This window comes from Sphaerodactylus townsendi, linkage group LG08 (assembly GCF_021028975.2).
Source record: "Sphaerodactylus townsendi isolate TG3544 linkage group LG08, MPM_Stown_v2.3, whole genome shotgun sequence".
Lineage (NCBI taxonomy): Eukaryota > Metazoa > Chordata > Lepidosauria > Squamata > Sphaerodactylidae > Sphaerodactylus > Sphaerodactylus townsendi.
The window spans coordinates 54,308,112-54,321,448 of NC_059432.1; the positions used below are offsets into that span (position 1 = coordinate 54,308,112).

Sequence of the window (13,337 nt, forward strand, 5' to 3'; positions counted from 1 at the left end):
GATGTGTTGTGTCAATTCACTCTTATTTATATGTGGAATGCATATTGGCCTTTCTCTTTGTCTTCTGCATCGATTTGGGCCTTTTTCATGTGTTTAACTTGGAAGGTTATTCGCCTGTGACATTAACCTTAGTTCTGTTTAGCCAACTGGCACTCTTGACTGTTAAAGACGTTTGGGCAGCTTCGAATAAGACCTTCATTAAAACAGCTGGGGTTTCTGAATTTTCTGAGCTTTTTACTCACTTGTACTGCTAACAAGTTAAATATATAATTATTCTCTATCTTTTTAGCTTATTGCCTGAACAAAAACAAAGAGCTTTATTCAGGTTAAAAGTCTAATTTGTCTTAAGATGGTGCCCATTACTTTAATTCTAGGTTTCAGAGAACGGTATTGCAGGAAGTGTGTGTGGTTTTTTGGTTAAACAAGTGAGAGATGTGCATTTTAATATGCCTGGGGCTTTTTATAATGTAGTTTGTGAGCAGCTGTGCCTTCCAAGCTCCCCCAGTATGTAAGCATCACCACAGGGAAGATACACTAGTTACTAGCCACGATAAGAAACTGTTACCATCACATCTAGAAATTGTGTGATACCAGTTGCTGATTATAAGCAATGCGGAAAGGCCTTCCTGCCCTACTGAAAAGATTCCGTGAAGCGTTTGGCTCATCACTGTTGGTAGCAGGATCTTGGGATTAGGGTGTGCAGTGAGGTATTGCTGACCCGATGAGGTGACAAGTCAGAAATATCCAGCAATTCTGCTCTCCTTGATATGACTCCTGATTCCGATGTTGTTGTTCCCAATAACGTATTGAATCACAAGTCACTTAGGAAGACCACAGTGTCTAGGGACTGCTTCCTAGCTGAAACTCTAGCCTTTTCCCTTTGGATTTTGAAGGGAAGTTACATTCTTGATTGGACCTGGCCTCCAGACTAAGGAGGCCAGGTCTAGTCAGAAAGAAAGTAATGCTCATTTAAAATTTAAAGGGATGAGGTCCAGCGCTCCAGTGTAAGTTAGAGGCCAGGTCTACCACCTATTATTTCCTATGGGTCTTAAATCAAACCTTCACAGTCTTGAGGTCTGGTTTCCCACCAATAGAGAATGGTCCAGAACTGGCCCTGGATTAAACTGTACCCACAGCCCATGTGGAGGATCCCGGGCTACACTGCACACTTCCAGCCACTCAGGGGCATTACATGCCTTCCTATTCCACCAGGGCCCCACTAGCAGCATTGATAGTTGCCCCAACAGTGGGGGAAATGGTGAGCTAGTTGGTAGGTTCCTTGACTTCATGAGGCTTGTCTGTTTCATGGGAATCTTGAGCTGAGCCTCAAAATGTTCCTCTTTTTTCATTTTACAAATGTTCAGTTCTAAAACTGAGTGGTATTCCTATCATGCAACCTCTTTTCAGTTGTTGTTTTATGAGAGTTGGGGTTTAATGTCAGAACTCTGTCACAACCTCTGGTGCTGTACTGGTGTTACCTACCGGTCTAAAAGATTGCAGTAGTAACTACTCTGACCAGACCAAAGGCTTTGGCTCTGGAACTCAGGACTCATTCTCAGGGCTGTCATCTAATCCACATACTTGATAACTAAATATGTGTATGTCTGCCTGCCTGACCCTAACCATGTTGGCAGTAGTACCATTAGTGCTACTGTTCAATATGACATTACCAGGCCTCACATCTTGAGTCTCATGGTTTGAGATGCTGAGACCCAAATACCCATCTGAGCTGAGGAAAGTTTATGCTTCACAGTGTTCTGGTCATCACTCAGCACAACCCCTTGCTCCCAATATGTAAGTAACTTTTTATAATGAGATTGCAACTGACAAGCAATTCAGCAAGTTAGGCTCCTAGCCAAACCACACCAGAAAACACTGGCACGGTTCATTATGGCACAGTTCATTCACCAGAAAACACTGGCACGGTTCATTATGATGTTTCACTGAATCTGTACTTTTAAAACAAATACAGCTGAATGTTAAAAGGGTGACTTCCCCAAACGGTGAGCTCTTTGGTTGTGTTAGAATCTAGAATTTGGCTATCTCACATCCTTGGCTTTGACTGATCAAATTTTTCATTATTTTAATGGTCAGATTAATTAAGGAAAACAAAAAGCACCAGGAACTAATTTTGGACATTTGTTCGGAAAAGGACAACTTAAAAGATGAATTGAAAAAAAGAACCGAAACTGAAAAGCAACATCTTGGAATTATTAAACAGGTACGCAATTATGTCTACTAACTTCTCATTGGTATTCATTCAAATAAAATGTGTATTTCCTGTTCAAGTTTTTAAGGTGATCATGGATTTGTTTCATTATATTTTATGTTGTTTTTCCGTGAAGACCAATAATTTTTTTCTGTGGTTATAAGCATTGGTATCCAAGTCATAATATTGTGCTGAATTTCTTCCGTTAGCAATTGCGGTACTGTCTTACAGAAAAAAAATATAATATATCTGAGGAGGAAAGTGCATACCTTATTTGCATATATAGACAGGAAAATTCCTCAGATGATTTTTTTATGTTCTGCTAGAGGGTCCATTTTCCAAACATCATGTGAATATTTACATTTTTACACATAAATTGAGACTGAGACACATACATTTGTACACATAATTTGAGACTGAAAGTGTGTTATGGCTCCATTCAAAGGGGGGGACCAAATCTGCCTGGGGGGGAGGGGAGAGCTCACCGCCGTACAACCACCATAGCTCTCCCTGGCTTTAGGAGACCGGACCTCTGCCATCCCTGGCATAGTGGGGACGTGGCCAGGAAAAGAGCTGCTATTAGTCAGCTTCCTCCTGGCCATTTGCCACCTTTCACTGGTCCATACTTTGGACTTAGGCTAACAAAAAGGTGGCAGAAGTCTACTAAGACCCATGGGGACTTCTCGGCGGTGGGAAGACTTTTTTTGCTTTGCAAGCCTCCCCACACTGCCAGGAATCCTTCATGGGAGTGGTGTGGTCACCAAGGCTAGCCATCTGGCCACCTAGATGGGGCTGCCATTTATTGAAATTTTGTTGGCCTGAACTGCTGAGATCAAATTAGGTGTGCTGGGAAATATGCTTGTTTATGTGCCTTACCTTTCATAGATGAAGTAGGAGCACTATTGGAGCCCCACAAGGTGAGGTGAAGGAGGACAGACTTGTTCTTCCTCTCCCCTGCATACTCTGTTTTTGGCTTAAAAATATTCCATCCTCATGTACTATGAGAACAGGAAGTCACATAACTATATTATACATATGTTCATTTATAAAGGTTTGACATTTAGCTGCTGGAGAAGAAATAGCATTATGCGTTTGTCTTCCATGTTAATACTGCTGCATTGGATTGCAGTTTTAGAGAGCTTATGCTTCATTTCTCCCTAACTACATGTGATACTGTCAAATATATATCACAGCTCTGAAACCTGCTCAAACTGCAAATAGGTGTTTTGGCTTGTATATGCTGACATTTCTCTTATTAACTGCCTTTTTTTTTAGTTAGAGGCCAGAATAGAGGACCTCCAAAAAGAAGTTAAAGGTGCTAAAGATAAACTTGTATCTCAAGATACTGCTGCAAAAAATGCTATCCAGCAACTGCACAAAGAGATGGCCTTTCGTTCTGATCAGGTACCTTTATATAGCTGTAGCAGCCTTGTTTGCAGTGTGCTATATGTGGAAAAGCAGAAGCAACGCGTAGCTACCATACAAATGAAATTGGGACAGTTATTTAACTGTACACTGAGTATGTTTCGGCTTGAACAGATGTTGGTAAATGATTTTGCACTCCTTCCAGATCATTTTTACAAAAATGAAATGGGATGAAAATGTGATGTAAACATTTTCACACATTGTATTTATACCATGTTTTTGAAAACAGTTGGTAGGATCCCAAAAAATCATGAACAGAGCCAGTTCATTGAATGGATCTCTTCCTCTGTGTCCCACAAAAGCTAGAAAGTCAGGGAGACTTTGTTAACACCTATCAAAATAAACACAGTCTGCCAGAAAACAAGATTTCAGCCCCCCGTTGGGTTCATCATTATACAGCTTTGTATACAGACACCAGTTTACCAATAGGTAATAATTCTTTCAGATTGCTTAAGGATATTCTACCTTGGCCACTTGTTGAAGTCCAAATAGTATAAAACCTAACAGAGCTTCAGGCCCAGACAGTTTACCAAGTTAATTCATTAAAATTGATCCCCAACCTAATTCAACCTAAATTGATCCCTGGCTAATCTATTTACCATATTGATCCATTCAGGTTATGTTCCAGACAGCTGTCTCAATTCTCATGTCATTTCTATTTTCAAGAAAGGAGCAATTAACAATCCTCAAAACTCTACTTCCCACATTTAGTAAACTTTTAGTAAATCTGCTTTCCACATTTAGTAAACTTTATGCAAAATACCTCCAGATGAAACTGGTCAACTGGGTGTAAAAAGCAAGGATTCTGGGGGCCAAATACATTGGTTTTTGTTGCGGAATATCTACAACTGATCACTGTCTTACTTTGACTTTCGGTGCCAAAAAATACCTTAATATAGGTCAGAAAAAATGTATGTTGACTTTTTAGATCTTAAAGGTGCATTCAGTGTGACTCCTACAGAAGCTTTATGGAACAAACTTGCCAAAACGGATATGAATCCTTGCCTACTAACAATTCTGGGTAATCTACATCTAGGAACATCTTACCAAGTAAAATATTCCCCAAGTGATCTTCTTCTAAGATCACAACTAATAATGGAATCAAGCAAGGATGTGTTTTAGCTCCACATTTATTCAATCTTAACGATTCGGTTCTACATCTGACAAAAATAGTTGGTCGCCCTCCAAAGATGAGGGAACGTCACATCCCTCTGCTTCTCTGTGCCGATGATGTGGCCGTTCTTTCTTGCACACGAGTGGGTTTTAAACGATATCTTCAGGCATTCACTAATTATGTCATCATAACCTTACAGTTAATTTTGACAATCCGAAGGTAATGGTTTTCTCAAAGAGATGGAAAAGTTTTAAATGGAAAATTGAGGACAGTAAAATTGAACAAGTCAAAACCTGATCCTGAATCAGTGACCCCTTAAGTTCCAAGTCAGACCTTCACCGATACCAGATATAAGCTTCAGTTTGTTAGCCCTACTGGCTTCAGGCACTTGTTTGGGGTTTTTACACCCTCTCTGGAATCAGCCAGAAATGTCAGTTAGAACTTAATGACATCCGCATATTGATGACAGCCCTGCCCAAATCTCTGGATGACATCACCCAACAGTTTCATTTAGATATTGAATAGGGATAAAATGGAGCCTTAGGGGATCCTAAAGACCAATCAGCTGAGCAGCAGTCCCCAGTCACCACCTTCTGAAATCTGCTGTTCAGGCACACAAAATCATGCCTGTCAATCCCAGCCCAGAAAGGCAGTCTAGAAGGTTCCATGACTGATGACGCTGAAAACTGCTGAGAGGTCCCAGTAGAATCAAGAGGTTCGCATTCCCTTTCTTCCTGTCCCAGTGCAGGTCACCAACTGAGCACTCAAGGCTGTTTCAGTCCCATGAACAGGCCTGAAACCAGAACTGGAAAGAATGCAGTTTTCATCCAAGAATTCTTGAAGTTGTCCAGCCACTGCTTTGTTCGAGACGAATATTTGAATCTGTTTGATAGTTAACTGAAACGTTCTGTAAGCAGAACATAGCTCTTCATTACTCCCAGGCTATCCAAGTATTGTTCATTCTTTTCTTCTAAAACAGAATTGCTGTAGTTTGCCAGTTAAGATGTAATTTTCCTTTTATGCAGGGAGGTCACCAGAGTATGTCAGATAAGGAAAATGTTATGGGTGAACTCACCTTAGTCGTAGTTTCAGATTCCTTCAGTCTTCTTTTAAGAAGTCGTGTATACTGTAGGCAAATATTTAGGCTTTATCACTGGTGGGGGGAAAGTATACATTCTCTCTTGATGCCAGAAGTGAACTTGTAACGCTTGATGTTTAAAGGCAAACAAGAAATGTGAAGAAGCCCGCCAAGAAAAAGAAGCCATGGTAATGAAGTATGTTAGAGGAGAAAAGGAATCCCTGGACCTCCGAAAGGAGAAGGAAGTACTTGAAAGGAAACTGAGAGATGCAAATAAAGAAATAGAAAAGCACAATAATAAAATTAAGCAGATTTCTCAGGAAAAAGGACGGCTGCATCAGCTCTTTGAAAATAAGGTATGGCGCTTTTGGTACCTGTGTATTCCTGTCTTTTACTTTGAATTCTAAACATGGTTAAGTGCTTAAATGACTGTTCTGCTTTTTAAAATTTGAACAGGAAATGGAATATAATATAAAATGTAGTAGCCTTGATGGTGGAAACTTTTAGATAACTTCTGCTATGAGCCATGTTGTGGCTCCCCACCCCAACCTTGTGACAGATGTGTCTTTGGAAAACTAACATTCCCCAGAACACTGAGACCTGATTTGACTCCGGAACATGGGATAGAGGAGGGGAGGGGATTTAGACTTCTTCCCATATTGTTTTCCCAAGATGAAGCAGCCATGGGGTGCCCCTGTTTATCCCACTGTCCTTTTCTCCCACCACATTGGAACCTGGCACCCATGGGAGAAGCCATTCTCTGGCATCATGTCAGTCTGAAAGTGAGGTCAGGGAACCAACTTGTAGTAGTCATCATATTGTTTGGCCCAGAATGTTCTTGTGAATGAGGAGCACGTATCTGAGAACTGGAGGCAGCTGGTGATGCAGGGTTGGGGGGGGAGGAAACGCAGGAGAGGCCGCCCTCTTCGGTGGGCGCTGTTAACCCTTGCATGCCAATACAGCCTTCTGGAAAGAGGAGGAAGATGAGGAGGGTGCTTGTGATGTGGGGACAAAGGGGGAGAACAGATAGGAGGGGTTGGCCCTCTCAGTGAGCACCGTTAGCCTACCAAAAATTTTCTAGAGCCCGTTGTGTTTGTTTGTACAATGGGATTAACTGGTAGTTGTATTCTATTTAAACAATTGTAGTTTAAAATCTTTTAGATTTATATTTAAATTAATTATTTAATGGGGTTTATCTGTATATGTTGTGTGTGAAATTTGTGTTGTACACCGCCCAGAGCCCTTTGGGGGTTGGGCGGTATAAAAATCCCACAAATAAATAAATAAATAAAGAGGGGGGAGAGGGAGGGAGAGAGAGCGAGAGAAAGAGAGAGAGAGAGAGCTTTCTTCACAATGGAAAGCAATGCCAGCTTGTATTCCAAATGCCTTTTTTCATCACATCTACTTTTGCATGAACAATGATCAGGTCAGCCCAATAGAAAGACTTTCCAAAGGAGAGCAGCAGTGGCGTAGTGGCTAACAGCAGGTGCACTCTGATCTGGAGGAACCGGGTTTGATTCCCAGCTCTGCTGCCTGGGTTGTGGAGGCTTATCTGGGGAATTCAGATTAGCCTATGCACTCCCACACATGCCAGCTGGGTGACCTTGGGCTAGTCACAGCTTTCCAGAGCTCTCTCAGCCCCACTTACCTCACAGAGTGTTTGTTGTGAGGGGGGAAGGGCAAGGAGATTGTAAGCCCCTTTGAGTCTCCTACAGGAGAGAAAGGGGGGATATAAATCCAAACTCCTCCTCCTCCTCCTCCTCCTCCTCCTCTTCTTCTTCTTCTTCTTCTTCTTCTTCTTCTTCTTCTTCTTCTCTGTAGTATATCAGATACAGGAAGGTAGAATCTGCCACATGCTTCTGTCGCTCTAGTGGTAGAAAGTGCGAGAGGTATTCAGGGTTGGTTAGCTGTTGCCTCCCTCTGCATATTGACCCTGGACTCCCTTATGGTCTCCTATCCAGATATGAGCTGCCAAGATCTGGTAAAATGGGGGTAGCCTGGCCATTCAGATCAAGGCTTCTGTTCCGCTAGCCATGTCACATTAACAGGCTTAACTTCCTGTCTAATCATCTATGACTGTCCTTTTTAAGGAAGCTGAAGCCACCAGAATGTCAAGAGAAATAGAAAAATTAAAGGAAGAAATCAATTCTCATGTGATTAAAGTGAAGTGGGCCCAGAACAAATTGAAGGTTGAAATGGATTTACACAAGGTTGGTATGTTGATGTTTTGGCAATCTTAATTCATATCAGTGTCACCTTAAAAAAAATGACATACACTCAGTTGGCTCTTTTCAGTTGGGTGTTCGTCAAGATTTCAAAGTAATCGGTGAAAGTAGGTCAAGTTGATTAGCACAATAGGACCAGAAGCACGACAGCTCTACTGTTCTCTCTGTGCAGTTTTAACTTTATTTTTTTCTCTCTGTGTATAATTCTGCACATTAAAATTTGGAAATGCAAAGAAGTAGATGGTTCATTTTACCATATATGGCGGATATGTGGAAAATTTTAAAAATAAAAGTAATTTATGCAAAAATTCCAATTTAAAATTTTTTTTTGCAATCGATGCTGTTTGTATATGTGTATAAACTGGCTTAAAGGGAATTGGATTCACGATTAATCACACTATGAAAGATTATAATAATATGCCAATTCCGCTTTATTTTGTGAAGAAAATTCTAGAAGTATAAACAGTAACCATTCATCAGTGCTTTGTTACTTATTTTGGATTATTAGAATTTGCATCAATACTGGCCATTATTGGTAACTATATGTGAGTCCCCAGTGCAGTTTCTTGTCCTCTCAAAGATTGATTCAGGCTTTCAAGGCTCCCAACAGAAAGTTCCAGTTGGCAAATAATGTGCTGTTGCTTGAGATCAAGCCAGCTGTGACCTTTTGCAACCCAGATAAGAGTCCAAGTGCAGAGAGTTGACTAGCTTCTTCCCACACTCCTTCCAGTCCCCATGGTCAAGAACAGCGGAGACACATTTCTTCCAGTTAACCCAGACGAGATCATGAAAGTTGAAACCTGTGTGAAATGGGCAGACTTAGCTGCAGATAAGTTCAACTGCACTATCTCACTCTCGACCACCCCACCCCCGTGGATCAGACGACTAGTAACAGAGTTATGTAGTTAGTAGACATCAGTCATGGATCAGATTGGTCAGTTTAACTCAGGCCCTTAGCCATAAAGTTTAGCATTTTCAGTCTAGTTTTGCTGTTGGGTGCCTTGTTCATGGCTCCTTGATGCACTTTGGACCTTTGGATTTTGTTCTTGCTTTATGAGTCAGACATGCTGTCTGTCCATGCTGACTCTTAGGTAAGAGTGGACTTTAAATGCTGTTAGCTAGAAGGCTAACATCTGGTATCACTGAACCACTATTATTACTGTGTAGTTAGTTACAGTGGCGCTGTGATTAAGAGCAGGTGCATTCTAATCTGGAGGAACCAGGTTTGATTCCCCGCTCTGCTGCCTGAGCTGTGGAGGCTTATCTGGGGAATTCAGATTAGCCTGTGCACTCCCACACACACCAGCTGGGTAACCTTGAGCTAGTCACAGCTTCTCAGAACTCTCTCAGCCCTACCCACCTCACAGGGTGTTTGTTGTGAGTGGGGAAGGGCAAGGAGATTGTAAGCCCCTTTGAGTCTCCTATGGGAGAGAAAGGGGGGATATAAATCCAAACTCTTCTTCTCCTTCTTTGATCTAGTTTTCTATTTTAATGCTAACTGCTCACTGTCCTTTTAGAACTATCGTTGCTCAATTTTCATAGCCTACATGGCTTTGCCTGCCAGGTTAATTATTTCGTGAAACTTATACTGCAAGTGGTCTACCTGGCAGGGATGACTTTCTTGACTTCTGGCTGTTTGGGTAGCGAAAAGGGACTGGTGGCAGCTACTCAGACTGAGGTGTGAAGCCTCACCCCAGCGGTTTGTAATTTTGTGTGTTCCTGGCGCATCCCAGGAATTTCTTGTTAGCGGTCCTTGACAGTACTACTCTTTAAAAGTAGTACCCTACCGCATCAGAGCTTATGCTGATGAAAAATTAGGCATAAATGCATTTAGTGGAATGAAAATGTAGGCAGTGCTTTCTGCAGTGAAGTTCCTAACTGCATTGTTCTTAGCCAGACTGTCCTATACATGAGAAAAATGGCAACAAATAAGATATTCAGCAGGGGACTATATGGATGTGCTCCTCACCTTTTCAGGTTCTGCAGCTATAAAGTCATTGGAAGGGGAGAGAAGAGCTCCTGTGATTGTCACAAACTTTGTCCAGATTGGGGCTTTGCATCATTTTTAAAGGACTATAACTCTTTTAAAAATGGTTTAGGCAGCCATGGGATGGACCTGTGGCTACCCGCTCTTGTAGTTTGGCCTTCAGTCCCTTGAAAGGAAAGTAGTGAATGTCTTGTCACATTTACTCAGGAATAATCCCCCACCCACCCAATTCAATACAATTTACTCCCAATTACACATGCATTCGACAGCGGACTTTCACATCTCCCTTCTGAAGGAAGTCTTGGCCAGTGAGTCTTTCATTATTTAAGAAAAAATAGAGCTTAGCTTATTTTTAAGATGACTTAACTAATGGTTAACTACTGTTATTTTCCTTCTAGGAAACCAAAGATCGGCTTAAAGAGGCAACAACAGCGTTGTCTCAAGCAAAAGAAGAAGCTGAGCAGATACGAAAGAACTGCCAAGAAATGATTAAAACGTACCAAGTAGGCATAAAATCTTGGGAGCTTAATATGACTGGTTTTGTTTTCTTTTTTCCTTGCAAGCTGCACCCTAACCTATCGTGTGGCTGTACATTTGAGATGGCTTCACACTTTCCAAAAAAGTTATTGAGATAACAAAAACATAAAAAATCCCAGTTCTTCTGGCATGAGAACAAATTTGGTCTCAGACTGGCAACTGCTTAGGCTATGTCCAAATATTCAGACCTTGTGCCCTCCCCCCCATCATTAGGGGCAGGATTTCTTGATAGCGCCAGTGTAACAGTGACACTGTTACAGTGTTTCAGGTCTTATCCGGGGAGACAAGTCTCAGAAGGCGGAGTTGGGGGTTCCTGCTCTGTCTCATCGCCATTGGCCTGTGAGTTTCACTTGGTTCAATATGTTTAATTTTTATATGAAACCACTGGCAGAGATCATCAGGTTTGGGCTACAGTGTCACTAATATGTAGATGACATTCAGCTGTACCTTTCATTTCCAACTAATTCAGTGATGCTGTTTATGTTCTGAACTGGTGTTTGGAGTCAGTAATGGGCTGTGCAAAGGTAAACAAACTGAAACTTAATGCTGACAAGACTGAGGTTCCCTGGGTTAATAGAAAATCAGACCAGGGACTTGAGACCTCTCCTGTCTTGGATGTGGTTGAAAAGCCAGGTTCACAGCTTAGGAGCGCCACTTGACATGACAGTCACTATAGAAAACCAAGTGGCTTGCTTTTGCCTAGCTTGAGTGTCTATGTCAGCTCTGACTGTTTGTGGTTTAGTCGGATCTAGCTACAGTGATCCATGCCTTAGTGTAGTTTGAACTGGACTATTGCAATTCATTCTGCTAGGGCTTACCGTTGAAGAGCTGCAGCTAGCGTATTAGTCAATGCCAGCTACTGAGGGTATTTGACCCTGATGCTACAGTAATTATATGGGCTACTGAGCTGTTCCCTGTTCCCAAGCCCAATCAAGTTGTTGCTTTTGTACTTGAAAGCCCTGCATGGCTTGGGACGAGGGCATCTGAAGGTCCACCTTCTCCCATACATTCCTACCTGCAAATTAAGATCACAAGGAGAGTCCCACCCATCAGTGAAGGTCATCTGGTGGGTACACAACAGAGGGCCTTTTCACTAGCAGGCCAATGATTATGAAACAACACCCCCACCCCCACCCCCGGAATACATCTGGCCCCCTCAATTCTGGACTTCAAAAGGCATTGACGATAATTTTATTTAGGATCACACCTGACTAATTTGGCTTATACTTATTGATGTTCCTAATTGGAGGTTTTAAATTTTGTTCCTTTATATGTGTTTTAGAATTGTTTTATGTGTATTGAAAGCTGTGTAAAATTCAACAAAATAGAAAAGCAGCTAATAAATCTTTTAAGTTAATTAATTAAATTGAATGTTGGATGCGTGTGTGCTGTCACTGATACGGCCAAACATGCAGATAGTGATGATAGGGCCAAACACGCAGACACGTGTATTTCTGAACATGTGTGTTATGCCATAACACTTACCCATCCGCCCCTCTCTTAGCCCAGATGGCTGCTTCCATGTGAGCCATTTTCAGACAGTCTGTAATCTTCAGCATAACAAATGTGACATCTGAAAAGGCTGCAACTTTTTTTTCTTGTATATCCATGAATATAATGGTGCAAATTCCACAGATTTTAACTTTTAGGCAGAGTGAGGTTGTGTATGTACAGGTGCTGAACGACTGATAACATTGAAGGTTGACATCCCCAGGATGTTTCCTCAGTGTCAGATGTTATGCAAGGAAGAAGATTTTGGTCTGATTGAGGGTCAAACTATGTGTTTTGTGGGTTGTGGGTAATCAGATTTCTGGATATTTTCCTTTTTCAAAAAACAGCCACAGGAGTGCCCCTCCCTGATCTAGATTGGGGCTGAAGCACTCGGGAAGATTTAATCTTTCTTCCTCCCATCTAATTTGTTCAGTGGAATGTGTCACTCTCCCCTCCCTCCCTCCTCCCCCCCCCAAAAAAAAGCTGCTGTCAGCAGTGCAGGGGGAAAAAGACAGGCACAAAATGCATATCTGTCTTTCGCTGACTGAGGAGGGGAGAACAGCCACCGGCTCGCCAATGAAGATGCAGGACACTTGTTTTGGTGATAAAATCAGCCAGAACTTGTGTATTGATTACAGGTAAAGGAAGCAGAGGTGTAGCAGAGGGGAGGGATCCTGATCCCTTGGCAGCACGCTTGCTGAACCCAGCGCATGCCTTTCCCCAGCCTGAGTGCTGGAGGAACCTGGAGCAGCAGGTTAGTAGGCGCCAAAAGGGTGCTGGCCACTAACCCCCCCCCCCCCCAACTGCTGGGGGTGCCACCTAGGCCTTCTGGCAAGCCCACCTAGGCATGTGGCAACAAGCCCATCCCCCAAGGCCTCTTATGGAGGCCCCAAAAATGGGGAGAGGGAGCATGCAGGTTCTTCCCCCACCAAAGGATCAGTTCCCATGCGCAAGCCACCAAAGAGCAAGGACCCTGCCAAGACCTTTCTCCTGCCAAAGCTTCCTAAGCCTGCAACAAATCACCCAGTTGGTCTGTTATGTGTGTCTTTGGATGTATAAATTATTTTAAGAAGGTAAATTGAATTATTATGTAGGAGTTTGGTGTGTATTATTTAAGTTACTTGTTCATTCAGTGGATCTATTTTTTTCTTTTTAACCCCAATGCTTTTAGGAAGCTGAAGAAATTAAATCAAATGAATTAGATGTAAAACTTCGATTTACAAAAGGAGAACTGGAAAAACATTTGCAGGAAAGGTCTGACCACTTGGAGG

At 42.1% G+C, this 13,337-nt stretch overlaps 1 protein-coding gene across 1 annotated transcript in view; it reads left to right on the forward strand.

Moving 5' to 3' along the window:
* CCDC186 (coiled-coil domain containing 186) overlaps window positions 1-13,337 on the forward strand; it is a 44,201-nt gene that overhangs the window by 16,052 nt on the left and 14,812 nt on the right. The window contains exons 3-8 of the mRNA XM_048505858.1: window positions 2,095-2,221; window positions 3,485-3,613; window positions 5,970-6,182; window positions 7,917-8,036; window positions 10,437-10,541; window positions 13,238-13,336. Coding sequence (XP_048361815.1) covers window positions 2,095-2,221; window positions 3,485-3,613; window positions 5,970-6,182; window positions 7,917-8,036; window positions 10,437-10,541; window positions 13,238-13,336 — 793 coding nt within the window. The remainder of the gene's footprint in view (window positions 1-2,094; window positions 2,222-3,484; window positions 3,614-5,969; window positions 6,183-7,916; window positions 8,037-10,436; window positions 10,542-13,237; window position 13,337) is intronic.